General features: G+C 37.1%; 1 protein-coding gene across 1 annotated transcript in view; it reads right to left on the bottom strand.

The window, feature by feature from the left end:
• The window catches only part of LOC131429889 (pseudouridylate synthase RPUSD2-like), a 610,839-nt gene extending 605,027 nt beyond the window's left edge, over window positions 1–5,812 (bottom strand). The window contains exon 1 of the mRNA XM_058594333.1: window positions 5,318–5,812. Within this exon, the coding sequence (XP_058450316.1) occupies window positions 5,318–5,650 (333 nt within the window). The 5' untranslated portion in view covers window positions 5,651–5,812. The remainder of the gene's footprint in view (window positions 1–5,317) is intronic.
• Window positions 5,813–22,808: the final 16,996 nt, after the last annotated feature.

The following is a 22,808-nucleotide window of genomic DNA, read 5'->3' on the forward strand; positions in this document are numbered from 1 at the left end:
AATCAAATCTCTTTATGCGGTTTTCTGCAATTTTTTTATGCGAGTTTTCATAGTTATGCGGTTATTTATTAGTTATTGAAGTTATTGATGTTTCATGCATTTGGAATAAAAAAGTTGGGCCATTGATCAAGTTCAAAGATCAAATGACTGTGACTTCTAATTCCGGAGATATGATGGCATAAGTGACGTATCCGACAAAACACGTTGTTTTTACCGCTCCAATATGTATAAGGGTGCCATTACTATTATTTTGGGGTCACCTCCAAATCCCAATGCAAAATTTGAGCTAAATCAAATATGGGTGAGGGATGTTGCCTGGCGGATAAGGTTTGAAAATTTTCGATCTTGAAAAATCACCATAATACATGAAATTTATAGACGAAAGAGAAAGGCATTATCACACCACTAGATGGATTAAGAATAGGTTTTTATAAATTAGTCTGGGCTTTCCATCACCAAATTTATTATTTGTGTAATTCTTATGCGAGCAGTTGATTTTGAAATATAAAAATAACTACAATCTATTGACTGGCAGAACGCTGCCAAATAGTTTCGTTCGTGAAGAAATGACATTTCGGTGCCGAAAGTGTATGTGCAAACAATATCAACTTTTGCTTAGCGGTGTATGTTGAACCGTTAGGCTGCTGACGCACAGATGAGCCGAAGACGAAACGTGGGAATCATTTTGAATAGTGCCACAGTAATATGAAAAATATATCATTACACCACTAGCTATATTAAAGGGTTTTAAGCTCTGTATAAAAATATTTTGGCAGCGATAGTGTTTCTCACGCGTTTTTATTTCTACACTGAATTCCGAACTTACGCGGATCTGCGAAGTAACACGTTTTTTTTACGCAGATTTCCGAAGTTATGCAATTTTAATACGCAGATTTACGAACTTACGCGGGATTGTTTTACACGGATTACCGAAGTTACGCGTTTTTTTATACACCGATTTCCGAAGCCAACTGTTTTTATTAAGCTGATTTCTATCTCACTTGTTTTTTACGCGGAATTCCAAAGCTACGCGGATTTCCGAAGAAACGCGCATTTGTTTAAGATTCAAGCTTTTACCTTTTTTATAAATATAAAAAATAGGTATAGAATTCGCTCAAACTTTAGAAAAAAAATTTTCACTCAATTTTTTTTGGAGATGACCGTTTTTTACAAACTCAGATTTATATGAAAAGTCGTATATTCCAAAACAAGGTTCCTGAATTATGTTTGGTTCCGGCTTCTGGTTGCGGAAATACATGATGATATGTGAAACGAAATTAAAACTGTGTAACTCATTTTTCTCGTAGATGGCAGAACCGATCAAAGATTCAAATGAAGTCTAAGATTCATCTAAGATTCAAATGAAAAATTTTAAGACTCTATAAAACATCTTGTTTTTCAGTCAGATCAAACTTCCGGGTTCGCGGATACAGGATGATTAGTATAAAAATGTCTATTTCACATAAATTAATCAGGTTTATCGGGTTAGCAGATTTGGATGTTCGATAACCAAATAAACTTATTTCATTTTTGGTTGTATTCAGTTTTCGTTTCGGAAGGCACCCAAAAACTTAATCCGCACTACGATTCCTCGAAGATGTCTACACCGATTTTCAAACATTTTGAATCGAATGTGAACTATACAGCTCCTCAGGTGAATTTATCTGATTTCGGTTAAACCGACTTTCGAATTCCGGTTCCAGTATCGAATTGTTCCCCAAAGCTCAATCGTTTTCTCAAAAAAAGCCTAATCGAATTTCAGAAACAAAAGTTCAAATTAAAATAAATCCAATTTTATTCAATTCTGACTTCCGATTCTGGAATTGTAGGATGATGAATTTTTAAAATTCTAGGCGATATAGAAGATGACAATCCCGAAAAGCTTTAAAGCTGGACTCAAAAATATTGCAATTTATTCGTCATATGGCCATACGAATCGGTTTGGGTTATGCTGGTTCCTGGCTCTGGAAGTACCTTAAATTACCCTAAACTCTAAAGTGAAAATTACTTCGACATATCATGGAATGTTTCATCTATTGTTACACTTTTAGATTCAAATTCGATCCGATTTGCAGTTCCGACTTTACAGAGTAATGAGTGATTAAAATCTCAAATTGCCACTTAAAACGACTGACATTAGAATAATGTCGTGAAAACTGAAACACCGAAAAATATTCATGCAAAAAACACATGCGGATTGATAAAAAAGGTATCATTTCACTGCTATGTGGATTAAGCACGTTTTTTTTCAGGCGGATTTAGAAGGTACGCAATTTTTTTATGGTAAATTTCCCAAAATACGCGATTTTCTTCCGAGGATTTTCGACATTTCGCAGGATTTCTAAGAGGATTTGCAAAGTTACGCGATTTTTTAAGCTGATTTCCGAACTTCCGCGAATTTCCGAAGTTACACTATTTTTTACGCGGATTTTTGAAATTACGTATTTATGAATTTTTTTAGGCTGATTACCGAATTTTTAGGCGAATTTTTTTAGAATCGAGAATTTTTTTACGCAGACTTCGCGGTTTTTTTATGCAAATTTCAAAAGTTAACCAATTTTCTTACGTGGATTTCCGAAGTTTCGCGATTTTTTCTACACAGATTTCCGAGGTTACGCATTTCATTTGAGCTGATTTCCGAACTTACGAGTGTTTCCGTTTTTTTTAATGAAACACTCATGCTTCTTTATTTAGTTCAAAGAAAATAATGTGTAAGACGCCGATACAGATAAAATTTGTGCATCCGCAAAAATATTTATAGAGCATTTAGCTTTCCGATGACACACAAAGTTCCCTGTCACTAACACGCTTAAGAAAAGTTACTCAAAAATGAGTAAAACTGAACAGCTTAAAAATTTAATTGATGATTTAGTGATGAGGAAAAAGAAATTGTGCAGAATTGTTATTGAATATCAAACAGGAACTCAGTTCGTGCTTACATCTCATCCGACACAGTCGAAAATTGCTTACGGTTGAGACTATAGAAACAAAGACAATACAGTGTAGTGAACAATAGAGTGTACGAAATGGGCAAATACGATTTAACAAAGCCAAGACTAAATTCAATTTGTATTGATTTCAAGCGCTGCAAAGTTAGATTAGCAGCAACCGAAATTGAAATCTTGCTTAAGGAACGAATGCATCTAAACGTTAATGATGTAAATGAGATTCAATTCAACAAGGTGTCTCACTGTGTGTACATTATGTTCAAACGTGAAAAAAGATGCAATTGCATTTATTGCTTCGGTTAATAACGGGGTGCACAGTATTGATCATGACAATGTTAAATATAAAATCCCTGTGTACATGGTGGACAATGCCATAGAAGTACGCGTGCATGATCTTCCCCCGCAGACCAGCGTCAGTCCGTTCGGGAAAGTATGTCGCAGTACGGTGAAGTTCTTTCCATGGGAAGAGAAGTATGGCGGAATTTTTTTCCGGATATCCGGAATGGCGTGCGAGTGGTACGTATGCAACTACATAAAGCAATTCCATCTTACATAATTTGTGAACAAGACGGGATACATCCGTGTAAAACACTTATTACGTATGAAAATCAACTGGTTACATGTCAGTTTTGTGAACAACCTGCAAACCTTGCATTGAAACTGCGAAAAGGACATCTTCAAACAAAAACAAGGACAACCGCTCAACAACGTAAACTAGTGAGCGCAGTACTCCTGTTTCACCATCAAACCAACCAGCAACTGCAACTAATGTACAACAAGGCCCAACAAGGCAACTGATGTACAACGAGCCCAAGACTGCGAATGATAAGAAAAACAAAGAAAAAACAGGAACCAACAACGATATCACCGATGCGGCAATGGATGACGAGACGAGCCTCGAACAAAGTGCCCCTCAATCATCGCCAGATAAAAATGGAAGCTCTCCCCCTGGCAATGTAAAAATGAAACTTTAAAACTGAATATCAATTCTTCGTGATTTGCAGAACTTGTAAACAAACCCACCATGTATGTATCGGACCCCGATTTCCGGCTCCAGAAACAACGGAAAACGTGACCAATAAACCGGAATGGTTTCTCAGAAATCAACTGTTATTGAATTTAATTCTGATTCGACATCCGGTTCCAGAGTTAGGGGGTTTGTAAATATTGAAGATCCATCATATTAGAGACGACGAAAAAAGGTGCGAAATCTTCAAAGCTCCTTTTATAATCATTCCAAATCGTTGGTGGTATCAGTTGGAGACCTAACAAAATGAATCGTTTTAATTCTAGGATCCAAGAATAGTTTCGAAACGATGAAACAGAGTCATTCGGAAATTTCAGTCTCGACCGAAGTAACCTAAGTACAGATAGAATTTTTTAAATAATGTAGAAATGTTACGTCTGAAGATCGCTTGCCAGATAACGATTTTTGTCTTTTTCAGAAATTTTCTCTACTCTCAGGGATGGTTAACTCAGTGGTGAGTTCTGGGCATCAAATCTTTTTGCGGCTATCGTTTAAGTGTATGAAAATGTTTAAGAATTCTAAAGATTTCAATTAATAATTAAAATAATCTTATGAAACTGATCAACAAGTGTCAAGGCTAGAGTCTGCTATCTGACATGATTGCGGGTACCGCCAGCGCCATTTGAAAACCAGATGAGAAATTTGAGGTGACTATTTAACAGAGTCACATGCTACGTAAGCAAAATTACCGTAACACTTTTATCGCTTATGGCAGATGTTTTCGCTGTACTGATGACTCCTAAATTTGTTCCGACGATGTCTGCTCCCGTCAGTCACCACCGCACTCTCTCTGTCTCTCACCCTCTCTATCTCGCCGTCTTTCTCTATCCGTCCATTCGCGTTAAAGCCAACCACGATTTAGATTTAACGATCGTTCATAACAATAAAACCTATTTTTGTTCCCATTGCCAGCCAGAACGGAATGATTTTTCCACCTCGGTTCTGCTGCAAGACAAAACCAATAAATGGTAATACAAATCGCATCGTTCATCTTTAGCTCGTTTATGAACGAAAACGAATGAATATAATAAGGGTTTTAAATAGTAAACATCGTCTTTAAATTGATGCACGCGTAGCCCGAATTTTGTCGATGAGGTTGAATAGGAACGAACGATAAAATGGTTTTATCTAAATTGAATTCTGTGGTTGCGATTGCCAAACGGGGAGAAGAGGATCGTTTTCAAGTGGTTTCTCGTCTGTAGAGAGCACAGGAGTCGACCATTGAAATTGTTGCAGATTCATTAAAACGGATACAGCAAAACCATTATTTAATAAAGATCTGCATTCGCCTGTGCTCATCAATTAGTTCTAAAATTGGAAATATAATACCAATCACACCAACCTGTTCTTTGGACAGCGGTTCAAATTCCTCGAACCACACGACCTGTGGCTCAGCTTCACCTTCCGCGAGGGGTTTCGGTTGGGGCGACCAACACTTGCTCAGCACTACGATATTCTCTTCGTCGACACTACGATAATCACCGTGCTGTGTGTTTGCATTGCGAAACAAAAACAGCTGATCGCCGGCATCTCCTGGCATGGCATGATCCGGCAACAAACTCATTCCTTCGCTCGTACCAGCTGCAACCATTTTTTCCATCGTTTGAAAGATGACTTTACCTTTTGAAAAAGGTTTCACTGATTTAACTAAACCAAATACTACTCTTAGTAGCATACAACTATCAAAACGCGATTGTTTGCGACGGAACTTAATAAAATTACGGTATCTTCAAAATGAAAGCGAATTCACTAAACAGCACTGACACTATTTCAAAGCAAAATTTACGCTTAATAGGACTTTTAATGCACTTTATGAGAAAAAATCACCGAAAACCGAAAACAACCGGCGAAACGCGAAACTTACGATAACACCGCTGCGAACGTATGTAAACAATAAACAAACCTACTTTACCATCACGATGCGCACATGTTTTTTGACATTAGCGCACAGAGGCAGCGAACGTTACCGAAGCGTTATACGAAACATACACAGCAGTTGAAACTTTTCACAAAACGTGTTTCGTTAGATTTGTGCTGCTGGAAAAGGCACAGTTTTTTGACAATTTTGATTTATAAAATTTACCATTTCTAGTGCATTGAAAATCATGGTCTACTAATTAGGAGCATGGCAACAAATCATTTTCAAAAAGAAAACAGCTTTTTTTGGCGGAAACGATTTTTTTTTCTTTCCGAGGTAAAATGGCAGAGGTTTCGAGTATGAGGTAATCTATTTCCTCTTACATGGCAAATTTATTTAATTTGAATTTCGTCAAGCTACGATTCCGAATTATTGACCTTATATTTGTATTCCAACAAAAAACCAATTTCTTCTTTCACTTCCGCTATTAGAAAACCCTGCTTTCTCATTCCAGAGTAACTGACAAGGCCAATGAGTCAGTACATTTCCAGATACATTATCGCTACAGGAACTCATTAGCAAATCTAATTACTAAAATAATTAATAGCAACCCAAGCCGATCCGTTCCAGCATGACCCATCCGGTCCCATTGATGAAGACGCGTTTCCGGTGAAACATTTCGAGACCGCGTTCCGTGGCGGGGCCAGGAAAAAAATGGAAACATTTCAACGTCGTTTTTTTTCTCCTTACTGATTGCGGATGGGTTAGTTGAGTGCGCTAGAAATCTAGTCACGGTCACGCTGGGAAGCAACACCACACGATGACATTAGGCTGTTTCCGAGACGGTCATCAGCATTCTTCACGGGAAACAAAAGTTCAATGTTTTCCATAACATAGGCACAGTTCGTTAACCCGTTCAGAGGATATTGAAGATTTCGGTTAAAGTTCATCAAAGCTAGCCACATACGTTTTTTAAGCTCGGTAAAATAACCGCGGCCGCTGAACATTTAGAGTTTAGAAGTGAACTAGGCGCCGATTCGTCTGTACAATATTTTAGTATTGTCACTGGTTGCAGTGACGAGATAATAGTTTACAGACAAATCACACACACACCAGCTTTTATGGATTTCGGTAAAAATTTTACTGACTTTCAAACAGTTGAAGCTTCGGTAGTCAGTTCAGTAAAAGTTTCATTTGCCGAATGTTCGGTAGAGTTGCACTGAACATAATTATACTGATTTGTTCATCATTCATTACCGACACTAGGTGAAATTTACAAATAATCCGTAAATAAATGAGCGTCGTGAACTATTTCTGTTCTTCGGTAAATTTAACTGAAACCCATGAAATAAAGGGTATTAGATTAAGTATAGATTAAAAAAAACTAACAAATTTTTTTCTTCCAACAAATTACTTTCATTATTACTAGATTAAGTACGTACTATTAAACAATGATTTATAATAATATAACCACGATTCATATTATCATCGTAGCATGAAGTGCGTGATCACCTGCCATTTGATAAAGCTAAAATATCAAGTTTAAAATATAAATTAAAAATATATATAATAAAAAACCTGCTCACCATCAGGAAATTACAGAAAATTGAGCGTGATTCTCACCGAAGAAATTAATAATGTTCACTAAATTTTTCATTATAATTAATAGATTCGCTGAAATCTGGAAAATCTTTTATTGAATTGGGAAAAACAAACCATGTCAGTAAAATAAAAGCGAATTTTTACGTAATATTTGTACAAAATTTACCGAAATCTGGTAGTATATTGACAGATGACTGTGAATTGGATCGATTTTACATTTCGTCTAGCGAAAATAATGTTTTACAATTCCGAACGTAAAAATAATTACTTAACATCGAAAGTATAAATTTTTGCGCAGATATTAGAGACTTTATATTATAATTTGAATTTGAAACCATATAACTAATTAGCTGATTAATATCAAAGACATCATATTAACAAGATATCCAGCTCTCACATTTCCCGAAAAAATCTTTGGCAACATCCTTTTTTGCGACCATGGCGCCCTCAGGCGAGTCCGCATCGAATCACGTACATAGAAGTAGGGGAGAGAAATGTCAAACTCGTACGCGCCAAAATAGCAGCACTGCGCACCCATACAATTGACATGACATGTTGAATGAGACGCCGTGCGATGGCGTTGCTGAGCTGAAGATTGAGATCGCTCCTAGCTGACAGGGTCTGTTAATATTCAACGAAGCATCACGAAACTTTATTGAGAACATTGAACATATCACGTCAATTGTATGGGTGCGCAGTGCTGCTATTTGGGTGCGCACGAATTCGACATTTCTTTCCCCTAATTCTATGTACGAAATTCGATGCAGACTCGTCTGAGGGCGCCATACTCGCAAAAAAGTATGATACTTATGATTTGTTTGTGAAATGTGAGAGCTGGTAAGGCGTTGGGAAATTTTTATAAACTTATGAAGTCAACATTTTCCAACTAAATAAGTATATGGAATTGGAATTCAGAAATGTTGTTGAGAAAAACTATATTAATTTTCGTCGTTGTAAATTCTTGTGAACTACGAAGATATGAACAATGAATGCTCTATGAATCTATCATTCTATAGCCATCTTTTAAAATCATATCATTGCGAAAATTTAACCCTTGAACGCACTCTTGAGGTAGATATCTACCCCAGCATTATCTCAAACCTCCGTTATTTGGTTATGGTAACCGATATTTAGTCTTTTTTGTTTTGCTGAAAAGTCCCGGTCCTAACACATAGATGCTAGTGCTAGTTTTATTGTAGTCACCTTTTTTCAGTTAATACCCTGAAAATGTCAGACCTCAGAGCATCAAGGTCATAAATCGCGAATTGATCCAAAATTTTATCAATTCTCCAATAAAAGCAGCATTGGAGGAGTAGAAAAATGAAATCAAGCTTAAGCGGTTCGCGCTAGGGGAGGAAAAGGTAGAAGTGAAACTGAAAAAGTTCACAAATGCTGCCAAAACTAAGTCCAAAATAGTAAAAATACTCAAAAACCAAGAAGAGTCACGTACCTACATGATAAAAAATTATGCCTACTAACTTTTTTGAACTATTGCAAAACTTTATTCATTCATTTGATGTGTTCCACATATTTTTTCAAACTCGGCCAACCTTCCCCGGCTCTGGGGTTAGTTGACCGATTGTTTTCTCCGCCTTTAATTGTTAACAACTATTTTCCTGATTTTTGCTCAAGAATGAAAAAATCACACATGTGCTCGAAAGTTGTATCTTCACCGTTTATCAAAACCGTTTAAGTCTAACCGTTTAAGTCTAACCAGAAAGAGTACAGACGCCCTTATTCTGAATAACGTCGTATCGTTTTTTCCCTCGTATTTCATTTGTATTCCCCATAACGCTAGCAAAATCAAAGGTAGAGCTATGATTCGATCGAACCACATTCGATCGAAAAATCAATACGTCGTTATTCAGAATAAGGGCGAGAAATTCCGAAAGCAAAACTCGGCCAAACAACCCCGGTCTCCCCTACTAACCTTTAAGAACGACTGTTAAAATTTAATGCTAGGTATTCTATTCAATAGTTTGTGAGTTATTGTACTCATAGTGACGCTACTTTTGTTATTTTCAGAACAATGGATCAAAAACATTTTCGTGTTTTAATTTTACACTGCTTCTTGATGGGAAAAAATACCGTTCAAGCGAAGCAATGATTGGAAAAGTGTTATGAAGACTCCGCTTCATCAGAAACAACAATAAAACGTTGGTTTGCTGACTTCAAACGTTACCGTAAAGACAATGAGGATGTAGAACGCAGTTTACTTCCAAATGAGGCGGTAACACCAGAAAACATTAAACAAAATCCACAAAATCGTTTTGAATAGTCGAAAAGTGAAGTTGCGTGAGTTAGCTAACATCGTAGAGATATCAAAAGAATGTATTGGTTTTATATTGCATGAGCATTTGAGTATAAAAAATCTTTGTTCAAAGTGGTTGCCGCGCTTGACAAAAAACGAGAACGTGTTGATGATTCTGAGCAGTGTTTGGCCATGTTTAAACGTAACAAACCGGAATTCTTGCGACGATATGTAACAATGGATGAAACATGGGTTCATCACTTCACTACGGCATCAAAACGATCGTCATCTACAAGAACAGCAACTTCGTCCAAAGCACCCGAAAGCACAACGGGCGGCTGGAAAAGGATATGGACTCGGTACTTTGGGATGTGCGTAGTGTAATATTTATCGACTATCTTGATAAAGGTAATACCATTAACAGTGAATATTCTATATAGTTATTGGAGCGTTTGATGGCTGAAATTGCAAAGAAACGACCGCATATGGCAAAGAAAAAAAGTTGTTTTATTAAGACAACGCACCGTGACACAAGTTAATCAAAACAATGGCGAAACTACATGGATTAAACTTTGCTCCCACATCCACCGTATTCGCCAGAGTTGGCTCCCAGCGACTACTGGCAGTTCGCAGACCTGAAGAAAATGCTCGCCGGTAGAAAAAAATCCGTACGAATGAGGAGGTTATCGCAGTAACTGAGGCAGTAACTGAGGCAAAAGATAAATCATTCTACAAAAGTTGTATTGAAATGTTAGAGCGGCGCTGGAATGATTGCGTTGTTCTTGATGGAGATTGATGGAGATGCCAAAACGCCCCCCTTCCTTTTTAAGTATTCAAGACTTTTCTAAACAAAAGTTTTATCTCTAATGTTATATTTTCGTAAGATCTTTCTGGTATGGAAGTTTGGCAGTTGTGGTTTGCTGGAAAATATGAAAAAACTGAAAATATTAGATAGCTTTTCGATGTAAGGTTTTGCTTCGACTGAATAAGCATATTAATCGTGTAAAACGTCTAATGGTCGTTTGCAACTTAGTAATTAACTTTCAGCAGTGCTAATGTCTCTATTTACAGTATAAATATCTAGACAAACAAAGCCATTTCCTTGATATACAAATTTTCTCATAACAATCACTCTATGGACATTATGCCCCACCTTCGATTCAACAGTATGCTTCGAGTTAAAATATTGTTTTAAAGATTTAAAACGGTTATTAAAACAAAAAGCAGCGTTGGGAGGATAAAAAAATGTTGGTTTCCCATTGTAATTAATTGATTATGCAATTGATTTCTGATGCAAAGCATATATTCTTTATCTACTTTTCTTCTATACCGACATTTCAAGGGGCATATTGCATCATTGTTGTGGGGCATACCACTGATTTGTTGTGAGGCATATTATACGGTTGCTGGGGCATTATGCCAACGGCAAACGAAAAAACTGAGAATGTGGTCGTCTTGGAAAATGTGTTTGTATCAATCAATTCTCATCACTTCTTCCGAAATCATTGATAATTATGTTCCGCAGACGTATTGCAAAGAAATACACACATTCTCGAAGAAAATATATCAGTACATTTAGAAATATCTCAATGTTTTCTTAAGGGGGGGGGCATATTGTAACACTTTACTCTACATTTCCTTCTGGCACACTCTATGTTCGAAATGTCATGATTGTCGATAGAGTAAAGAACGATAGATAATATTATATGCTACAGCTCATGTTGAGGTACGGTTAGTCGAAATCGGTATATATTTAATGAATGTCGACAAACCTTATTGTCTACTTGTAGCTCAAGTAAAGAGTTTATCCCAACCGATTCGAATTATCGACATCATCAACTTATTACAACCCGTCTTATAGTCCACACTTGGCACCATCCGACTTCCAGTTGGTTCGAACGATACAAAACGCTGAATGCTATTAGAATGCAGCTATTTTCGATGCTTCTAATGAAACCCGGCCCAAACTAATTTTAAAACGTTGAATGTTTTATTTCACATTGTCGGAAAGAGTGCTAGCGTTTGTGCTTCCCGTAAACCCGTTATCTAAGCTAATGGAAAACCAACGGCGCAATAATGCCAATAGAGAAATACTTCCCTGGCCGAGTACGATCCGATGATTTATGAGTTTTTCCTACGAGTGAAGAAAATGTAACTGAATTTAATATATCCGTCGATGGACGTGGAAACATTGTTGTCGGGCGAAGTTGTTCTACTTTTAGGCATTTTTGTGAATGGTGCAGACGAAAAATAAAAAAAAAACCTACGCCAAACCGGCCAGACAGTGAAACACGGAACAGAATTGCGTGTGACGACTTGGCCAGATCTGAAGGGAAAGCCAACCCCGTCTAGTGCGGAAATTTGTATTCCCGTCGATAGCTCTTCGAGTTTTCGGTCGGTCGGTCGCTATGTGGGCAGCACGACTGCAGCATGTTGGTTCGTGCTGATTGAGTTTTTCTGCCAACCTCGGACGGCCGTACTCAAATAAAATCAATCGTTTCTTTGTTATACAATTCGGTTGGTTTTTCCCCAGTAATCTTTCGCCCGGCCGAGTAGGTGTTGGAAACCCAAATATGTCCATATTCCACACTTTGGCTGAATCGACACACTCGAACAGTTCGACTGACTTATGAACCTAAACCTGTCTGCTTGTTTTTTTTTTTGTTTGTTTCGATCGTTGACTGCAGCGGACGAAAAAAAAAACCTTCCAAACAGTGTTCGGGTTTGGTAACATGCAATAAAACTGACGGGGAACACAACATTGTTTTAACTGCACTAACACTAGCCTCAGGACTTCGGATTTAATTTGATTTCAGTTGATGGTATTTGCACCGAGTTACTTTTTTTAATTTCTTCATTCGTCTAGAAACTGCGTGGGACGTTTCAAAGTAATTTCATCCCTGCAGTATGCTGAGTAGTCAGATCGACTACTTGAATACCGAAACAGAAGGAAAGAATTTAATCTAACCATTTCACCCGAAAAACGAGCCATCGTAGACAAGTTGCCATCGTGGCCGGTCCCGGCTCTAATTTTTCGCCAGTCTGCAGGAAGATCCCCGATGTTGTAGTAGCAGTCCAAGCGAGGGACACCGAAAAAAAATGCACCCGCTGGAATAGGATTCAACAGCTTGATTTGAAACAAGTGCCACGTTTTGGCCGGGCAAAATTGAAAACCCCAGAAAGTGTCATGTTCAAGATTTATCACTTTTCCACTCTATGGAAAAACGTTATGCCTGCTGGATCCTACTGTAGCGATGTTCGTACCATGCAGGACGAAGTGTGAATCGGCGATACGATTGTTGGGATGTTGGAGGAGTGTGACTTGCACCGGAACACACTTTGGTACAGGGTTCGAATTTCAAACCTCTTTTCAGCACTGTCGCTGAAGAGCATCCAGTCTAGGAGTGAAATTCAACCTAAAACCGAAATAACTGAAAGACCGTACTGCGTCCGGTTCACTTTAATCCTACTATCTCTTACTCTTTCTATACGTGAGAGAACAAGTGCTGAAAGTTTTACTTTATTAAACCCGTCGGCTTTATTGCGAAATGATGAAGCGAAAGATTTTCACTTTTGCATAACCTCTACGGTTCCGAGCCCCGTCGGTAGTTACGTAATGGATTTGCTTCTACGGGATGCTTCTACGTCTGCCTACCGGAAACAGGCTGAAGTGATATGAGTCGCATTTCGAATGTCCCTGTCTGGAGGGAAGCTGGGTATCAATAAATGTAACAGGTGCGCTTACGAGGGAGTAGAAAGTTTGAACAATTAATAGAACGATGATAGCAAATAAGGCTGCATAATAAATTGCAGTTTGCTGAAATGAATTCGTTCGGGAAATTGATTTTATCAAGAGACTAAATAATGGTTTTACTAATGTTGTTTATGATCAATACAATGTAAGTGTTTAAGTGAAGCGAACAGACTCGAGATAATTGTTCCTTGGCATCGGTACGAAGCAAAACAAAGTTTACGACTTCGGTTATTATCTATGCTGTGCTCCGCCTTGGTTGGGAATGTGCCGTTGCTAGCCAGAGCCTAGGTTTAACGATTTATTGATTTCATAATGGACTTACTCCTGCTGTGGGCTATCTACAACCCACAGGTGGGTTGAGTGAGTTTTATGTTTCAGCTGCATCGCTTCAAAGCATCGTCCCTCTACCACCACATATATTCGAGGGAATCACATTTACCACTAAAATATACAGAATTAACCACAAGCCAACCGCACGCTAATAATCATCATCATTGAAACTTGAGCTTGGTGCAAAAATTAATGTTTATTGTTATAGCTACTGGTTATCAAACTCGTGGAATCCTCTTTCCCACACTAGTTGAACGAGACGGCAGCTGACACGTGTACCGAAATTTTTGTTTCGCCATGAGAATTATGCTCGGCGTTGTAAGTATTGGAATATACACGTAGAGATACACGTTGAAAAAGAAGAAACAAAAACAAGCGTAACAGCCAAATCTTCTCTACAAATATGTGAGGTTTCGAATAAACTGTACAGGGTGAGGCCAGAAAAAAATGCAAAAATTTAAAGTCTCATTTTCAACTCCTACAATCAATAATAACTCTTTCGAGTGCAGTTATCTTTATTAGGCCCTGTTGAAAAAAATCTACGATGCGTCCTCCGTATTTATCAAGAAAATTCTCAAGACGACACCGGAAGTTACAACACGCTTTCTAAGATTAGTCCATCGGCAACGGCTGCCGAATTGAAATTTTTCACTAGTGATTTTAAATCAAAAAAAATTATCGATCAGAAAATTCACTGCACAAAAGTTCAGTAATGATTTTTTGACAACGCGATTCTCACTGAAACCACAGATAACAGATATACAGGCTCACATATGAATTGTGTGTAAAATTTGCTCAATCAGCGTGGCGAACACTTGCAGATGTCACCACGATCGACCCAAGGTGCCACCACGATTTGGGTGCCGCTTTCACATGAGCCACAATATTTTGGTGCAACATTCACTTCACGCTAGATTTTTGTTTTGCCGTTGGTTAAAATGACAAGTTTATTTTTGTTTTATTCCGATCGAATTCTCGTGTGATTTATGCGACATGGAAATAAAGTTGTGTTTAACACTAAGGAAAATCGTGTGATAAGTGTTAAAATTGTTGTAGTTGGAATATTTCTATAACAGGCAGGAGAACTTTGTTATCGTTCCGGAACGTAGTGGAACGTTTTGAAAGATCGAGGCGAACAGTCGAGTAGGTGGCAGTAGTGTTTCCAACGTATACCAAATTTGAAACTTACACAGGATTTTGAAAAAACTACAATGATCAGCCCCATGGGGTTGTTCGAGCCATTGATGTGGAACAAGGCATCCAAAATCTACATCTAATGATCTACAATCAAACAGTTCAATCAATCGTCACACTTTTGAATTCGCAAATGCATGAGAGTCTGCTTAGATTGAACTTTATTAGGATCCAAAACCGAACACGCGAACCCAGAATATAGACTTTATTTGTCGTGATTTGTATTTGTTTTGTAGCCGACAAAATTAAACCAATAGCCCAAATGTATGCAATTATATGTTTGTACACGATACGGATATCGATATTTAAGCTTGCGATACGGATATCGATATTTAAGCTTCTCTTCGCCAAACTTGTGTTCAAGTTTTGTATGCAAGCAGTTATTTTTATAGCGTTTCTCTACCATTACAACCATTCCGCGATTTCGGTTGAAGCGAGTTTCTTATTGTCAATCGAGTTCATCTTATATAAATTGGAAATTAATCTTATGCACTCCAAATTTACCCTGGGGTAGTTGTCAATTTCTCAGGCGAAACGACATAAAATGGAATTTCATCCGAAATTGCATGACACAAGATCAGAGCATACCAATTAAAGCTTCAAATCATTTTATGGCACTTTTTGTCTTGCTGTCTAGCAACAACCTACCCCTAGCATGCTACTCATTGGACTGAAACGTTAGCCATAATTTTGCTTATATTTATAGATTCGCGTGCTTCCAGCAGCTGCGCTTTTGCATCGATTGACCAATCAGAGCAATGCTTTCCCTTTGATATATCGCTTACTCCTTCAAAATCGTCGACTATGGCAGGGAAATCCAGTATGCCGGAGATTTTTTGCAGACAAAATAGGACACTGCTAGCTATTAATCAACATTTCAATGGTACACAATTAAAAATACATAGCTATGAACATTCAAATCAATACGTAGAAATATTTCCAATCAAATGGTGACATTATAAAAGGTGATTTTTTAAGAGCTTGAGAACTTTTTTAAACAATAAAACGCATAAAATTTGCAAAATCTCATCGGTTCTTTATTTTAAACGTTAGATTGGTACATGACATTTACTTTTTGAAGATAATTTCAATTAAATGTTGACCGCGGCTGCGTCTTAGGTGGTCCATTCGGAAAGTCCAATTTTGGGCAACTTTTTCGAGCATTTCGGCCGGAATAGCCCGAATTTCTTCGGAAATGTTGTCTTCCAAAGCTGGAATAGTTACTGGCTTATTTCTGTAGACTTTAGACTTGACGTAGCCCCACAAAAAATAGTCTAAAGGCGTCAAATCGCATGATCTTGGTGGCCAACTTACCGGTCCATTTCTTGAGATGAATTGTTCTCCGAAGTTTTCCCTCAAAATGGCCATAGAATCGCGAGCTGTGTGGCATGTAGCGCCATCTTGTTGAAACCACATGTCAACCAAGTTCAGTTCTTCCATTTTTGGCAACAAAAAGTTTGTTAGCATCGAACGATAGCGATCGCCATTCACTGTAACGTTGCGTCCAACAGCATCTTTGAAAAAATACGGTCCAATGATTCCACCAGCGTACAAACCACACCAAACAGTGCATTTTTCGGGATGCATGGGCAGTTCTTGAACGGCTTCTGGTTGCTCTTCACTCCAAATGCGGCAATTTTGCTTATTTACGTAGCCATTCAACCAGAAATGAGCCTCATCGCTGAACAAAATTTGTCGATAAAAAAGCGGATTTTCCGAATGGACCACCTAAGACGCAGCCGCGGTCAACATTTAAATGAAATTATCTTCAAAAAGTAAATGTCATGTATCAATCTAACGTTTAAAATAAAGAACCGATGAGATTTTGCAAATTTTATGCGTTTTATTGTTTAAAAAAGTTCTCAAGCTCTTAAAAAATCACCCTTTATTTATTTATATAAAATTGACTGAGCTGTAATTGTTCAAAACCTGACCACATTTCTACATGTATTTTTCTTGAGTTTCTAGTTTGCACGCCTATATAGAAAACAAAAATGTGTTCCACATTAAAAAATGTTCGACCCTTTATATCTGTTATAAAGACTGTCCCAGAAAGTATGGACGCACTTTGATTTCGCTGTAAATAATTCACAAGTGTTAGATATTCAAATTTTATTCGATATACTGATAATATTAGACTTCAACAACAGAATATTATTCTCAACATTCTTGCGAACGTTCCTAATTAAATTCCGTACAGACTTCTTGGTGACAGGTTTTGACAAATTTTTCCAATCATTTTCGAGCTGTTGAATGGTTTCGGCTGCTGAGACATGTTTCCTAAGATGTGCCTTAGTTAATGTTAATTCCTCAATTGGTCGAAGTTGTGGGCAATTTGGTGGATTCATGTCTGTTGGAACGAAAGTGACATTTTTGGTAGTATACCATTCTACCGTTGATTTCGAGTAGTGGCAAGAAGCCAGATCTTGCCAGAAGACAACAGGATCCTTGTGGCTTCGAATCATGGGTAGAAGTCGTTTTTGTAAACATTCCTTGATGTATATTTCGCTATTCATTGAAGCAGTGGTGATGAAGGATTTCGAAATCTTATCGCAGCTACAAATTGCTTGCCAGACCATAGCTTTCTTACAAAATCTTTCGACTTCAATCGATTTCTCGGACTGGTTTAACACTTGCCCTTCTCACACCGTATAATATTGTGGTCCCGGCAAAGATTTGTAATCGAGTTTCACGTAGTTTCGTCGTCCATGATTATGCAGTTCAAATTTCCAGCAAGAATCGTATTGTACAGCTTTCGAACCCTCGGCCTGATCGATGCTTCTTGTTTCGGACTACGTTTTGGTTGTTTCTGCTTCTTATAGGTTCGAAGGTTCAAACGTTCTTTAGCACGAAGAACATTTGACTTCGAAGTGCCCACTTTTTTGGCCACATCCCGAACTGAAACCTCCTTCTTTTGCTCGAACGCCTTCAGTATACGTTTATCCAACTAAGGTTTAGCAGGACCTTTTTTTCGACCCGTTTTCGGTTTATCCTCAAAGGTGTTATCCTCACCGTACTTCCTGATTGCATTTCGCACGGCTTTTTCACTTACTCCTTCCATTTTTGCTATCTTTCTCAGTGACAGTCCGCGTTCTGTGCACCATTTGTACACAAATTTTCGACGTTGTTCTGCTGAAAGTTCCCGCATTTCGAGACAAACTAATGAAAACGAATAAACAACTGCACAAGTGGTTAGAGAAGAGTGTAAACAACAGGACGCAGCTATAAAAATTGACAGAATCTGAACCATTGAGAAATGGCAGCGGTTTTTGGTTGCGTCCATACGTTCTGGGACAGGCTTAATCAATCATACTATCATATATGATACTGTGGTTTTCTTCTAAATAATTATCTTCGATTCTTGAAAAAAAAACCGAAATCGGTTTGTTTGACCGCCTACTGATAAGAACTATCAATTGGAGAAGAATTTTTTTTACGATTTTTCGTCCTTTTCAATGATGGTTTAAAATTTTTAACACACTTTACCCTATATTTCCGGATTCGGATGAAATTCAGGAATTCCTTATGGGACCACAGAACTTTTCATTTAACTCTAAGCTTGTGAAAATCGGTAGCGCCATCTATGAGAAAAGCTGAAACACATATTTTCATTTTTTGCACATTTACCCCATAATTGCGGAATCGGAAGTCGGATCAGGAATTTTGTATGGGACCACAAGACCTTTCATTCGAATCTAAGTTTATTAGAATCAGTTCCGCCATCTCCGAGAAAAGTTAATGCAAAAAATCGTTACACACACACATACATTTTGCCTACTCTACGAACTGAGTCGAATGACACTCAGTCCTCCGGGCCTCGGTTCTAAAGTTGGTTTTCACAGTGATTTCATAACCTATCTAAATGAGAATTTTTCACTTATCGCGCTGTGATTCCGAAACCAAAAGTCGGATCCGGATCAAATTCGGCAATTATTTATAAGAATATAAAACCTTTTTTGCCTTTCTCTATAGAAAGGTATTAGAATTGTTGGAAAAGCCGACTTTTGAACGGAGCCTCGGAGACCCATATTGTGATATATCATTCGACTCAGTTCGACGAGATCGGAAAATGTGTGTGTGTGTGTGTGTGTGTGTGTGTGTGTGTGTGTGTGTGTGTGTGTGTGTGTGTGTGTGTGTGTGTGTGTGTGTGTGTGTGTGTGTGTGTGTGTGGGTGTGTGGGGGGGGGGGTGCACTTTTCGAAGATATCTATACGCGCTCAATTTTTTCAGAGATGACTGAACCGATTTCAACAAATGCTTATGCTCGTTTGAAAGGTACTGTCGGGCTATTGATCATGTTCGAAGATTAAATGGCTGTGACTTTCGGTTCCGGAGATATGATTGTATAAGTGACGTAACCGACAAAACACGTTGTGCAGTAAATTTTCCCAATGATCGCCTCTTCTGATTGTCAAAAACTAAGATTAAAAACCCTTCTTAATCCACCTAGTGGTGTGATAATGCCTTTCTCTTCTTTCATGACAGTCTTATAAAAATATACTTCATAATTTCAGATACTAATTTGGACACCAATTGATTCAGATTGATTCGAGTAGTTCACAAAAGCATGCTTCAGTGTTTATGTCACACAGTCAGCATCATTTTTCCAAACTAGTGCTTGACATTTGCGTTGCTTATTTGTATGAGAAGAGTGATGCTAATCTAAAAAAAACCGTTCTTAGTCAACTTAGTGGAATTTTCATAGATCTTGAAAAATCACCATAGGGGGGAGACATGAAATTTCCGAAAATGAAAATATTTTTTGATGCCAAAAATCTTAAAATTGCATGAAACGTCGAGATTTTGTGTTATTTCTATTCGAGTAAAGATGGCCAGCAGTGGTTTGATAATGGCATTCTCGGGTTTGTCCTTCAAACAGATCGGTTCTGTACAAACTAGTTTGCAATGATTTTCAATCACGAACAAAATTTACATTAAAATAAGTTGAAGTTCAAAGTTGGAGAATATCTCTGCTAAAATCACACATATTTTTGTCAGGACCATTCAAATCAATGAGTTGATTTGTTAGGCGGAGCAGAAATGTGGGAAAAATAGCCCGAATATATCCAACCTGAACCAAGGTATTCGGCATACAGTGCAATCGATCAATACCTGCATCATTAGTATTGCAATGAAGACCAATGACAATTTCGTGCGCAAACTGTCATTCAAAATTCATCTTTCAGATCATTGATTGCCCTTGTTAAAGTTTCGCCTATTTGTTATCAGTGCTGTCCATTATGATGAATCATTTTTTTTTGTTATATTCATGAGGCATCAAATTTCGAAATCATCAATGGACATTCGCAACATTAAAACTGTCCGACAAAAAAAATCCCGTTGAAACACGGTCACTCATTTCCAGGCACAATCCAGTCCATTCGGTCAAAGGTTTTCCGCACGTGGAAACATAAATGCGCTAAAAACACAACGTGCGAATTCGAACTGACGGGCGCAGACAGAAGCAAGGAGGGAGCAAACAACCGAAAAACTTACTCACGCACGACCTGAACGTGTACCAGCTGGGAGAATTTTCATTGAGCGGGGCGGACAAAGGGTAGCCACGCCGGGCAATTTTCGATGATATAGGAAATGGCATGGAGTGCTAAATAAAAAATAACAGTAAAAACACACAATTTATGTCCCTTCGTTTGTTCCAGCAGGTTCGTGTTATCTACGGGTTATAAAACGTCTCGTAATTTTTCGTCGAGCAGATGTTCCATCATGGATATTCCAGAATAGATAGTATCTAGGTTTTCACTATGGTGGAAATGGGAATAGTTTTCGGTAGATCATATTGCTTGTGCAATATAATTTAGATGACATGCCAGCGTTGCTTTGCTTTCGAGCCTGAGGCTTCATTTAACACTGAAGTGTTCACAATAATAGGCGAATTGAAACCAGAATAAGTTGAGTTTCAAAATAATAATCAACTACTAATGATTTACCTTCATTTGAATAAAATTAAAGAGATGAAATATTCTAAGGGAAATGCTAATCTTTACTTTTCACTCTTTACTCTTTACTCTTTACTCTTTACTCTTTACTCTTTACTCTTTACTCTTTACTCTTTACTCTTTACTCTTTACTCTTTACTCTTTACTCTTTACTCTTTACTCTTTACTCTTTACTCTTTAATCTTTACTCTTTACTCTTTACTCTTTACTCTTTACTCTTTACTCTTTACTCTTTACTCTTTACTCTTTACTCTTTACTCTTTACTCTTTACTCTTTACTCTTTACTCTTTACTCTTTACTCTTTACTCTTTACTCTTTACTCTTTACTCTTTACTCTTTACTCTTTACTCTTTACTCTTTACTCTTTACTCTTTACTCTTTACTCTTTACTCTTTACTCTTTACTCTTTACTCTTTACTCTTTACTCTTTACTCTTTACTCTTTACTCTTTACTCTTTACTCTTTACTCTTTACTCTTTACTCTTTACTCTTTACTCTTTACTCTTTACTCTTTACTCTTTACTCTTTACTCTTTACTCTTTACTCTTTACTCTTTACTCTTTACTCTTTACTCTTTACTCTTTACTCTTTACTCTTTACTCTTTACTCTTTACTCTTTACTCTTTACTCTTTACTCTTTACTCTTTACTCTTTACTCTTTACTCTTTACTCTTTACTCTTTACTCTTTACTCTTTACTCTTTACTCTTTACTCTTTACTCTTTACTCTTTACTCTTTACTCTTTACTCTTTACTCTTTACTCTTTACTCTTTACTCTTTACTCTTTACTCTTTACTCTTTACTCTTTACTCTTTACTCTTTACTCTTTACTCTTTACTCTTTACTCTTTACTCTTTACTCTTTACTCTTTACTCTTTACTCTTTACTCTTTACTCTTTACTCTTTACTCTTTACTCTTTACTCTTTACTCTTTACTCTTTACTCTTTACTCTTTACTCTTTACTCTTTACTCTTTACTCTTTACTCTTTACTCTTTACTCTTTACTCTTTACTCTTTACTCTTTACTCTTTACTCTTTACTCTTTACTCTTTACTCTTTACTCTTTACTCTTTACTCTTTACTCTTTACTCTTTACTCTTTACTCTTTACTCTTTACTCTTTACTCTTTACTCTTTACTCTTTACTCTTTACTCTTTACTCTTTACTCTTTACTCTTTACTCTTTACTCTTTACTCTTTACTCTTTACTCTTTACTCTTTACTCTTTACTCTTTACTCTTTACTCTTTACTCTTTACTCTTTACTCTTTACTCTTTACTCTTTACTCTTTACTCTTTACTCTTTACTCTTTACTCTTTACTCTTTACTCTTTACTCTTTACTCTTTACTCTTTACTCTTTACTCTTTACTCTTTACTCTTTACTCTTTACTCTTTACTCTTTACTCTTTACTCTTTACTCTTTACTCTTTACTCTTTACTCTTTACTCTTTACTCTTTACTCTTTACTCTTTACTCTTTACTCTTTACTCTTTACTCTTTACTCTTTACTCTTTACTCTTTACTCTTTACTCTTTACTCTTTACTCTTTACTCTTTACTCTTTACTCTTTACTCTTTACTCTTTACTCTTTACTCTTTACTCTTTACTCTTTACTCTTTACTCTTTACTCTTTACTCTTTACTCTTTACTCTTTACTCTTTACTCTTTACTCTTTACTCTTTACTCTTTACTCTTTACTCTTTACTCTTTACTCTTTACTCTTTACTCTTTACTCTTTACTCTTTACTCTTTACTCTTTACTCTTTACTCTTTACTCTTTACTCTTTACTCTTTACTCTTTACTCTTTACTCTTTACTCTTTACTCTTTACTCTTTACTCTTTACTCTTTACTCTTTACTCTTTACTCTTTACTCTTTACTCTTTA

Source organism: Malaya genurostris, chromosome 2 (genome assembly GCF_030247185.1).
Source record: "Malaya genurostris strain Urasoe2022 chromosome 2, Malgen_1.1, whole genome shotgun sequence".
NCBI lineage: Eukaryota > Metazoa > Arthropoda > Insecta > Diptera > Culicidae > Malaya > Malaya genurostris.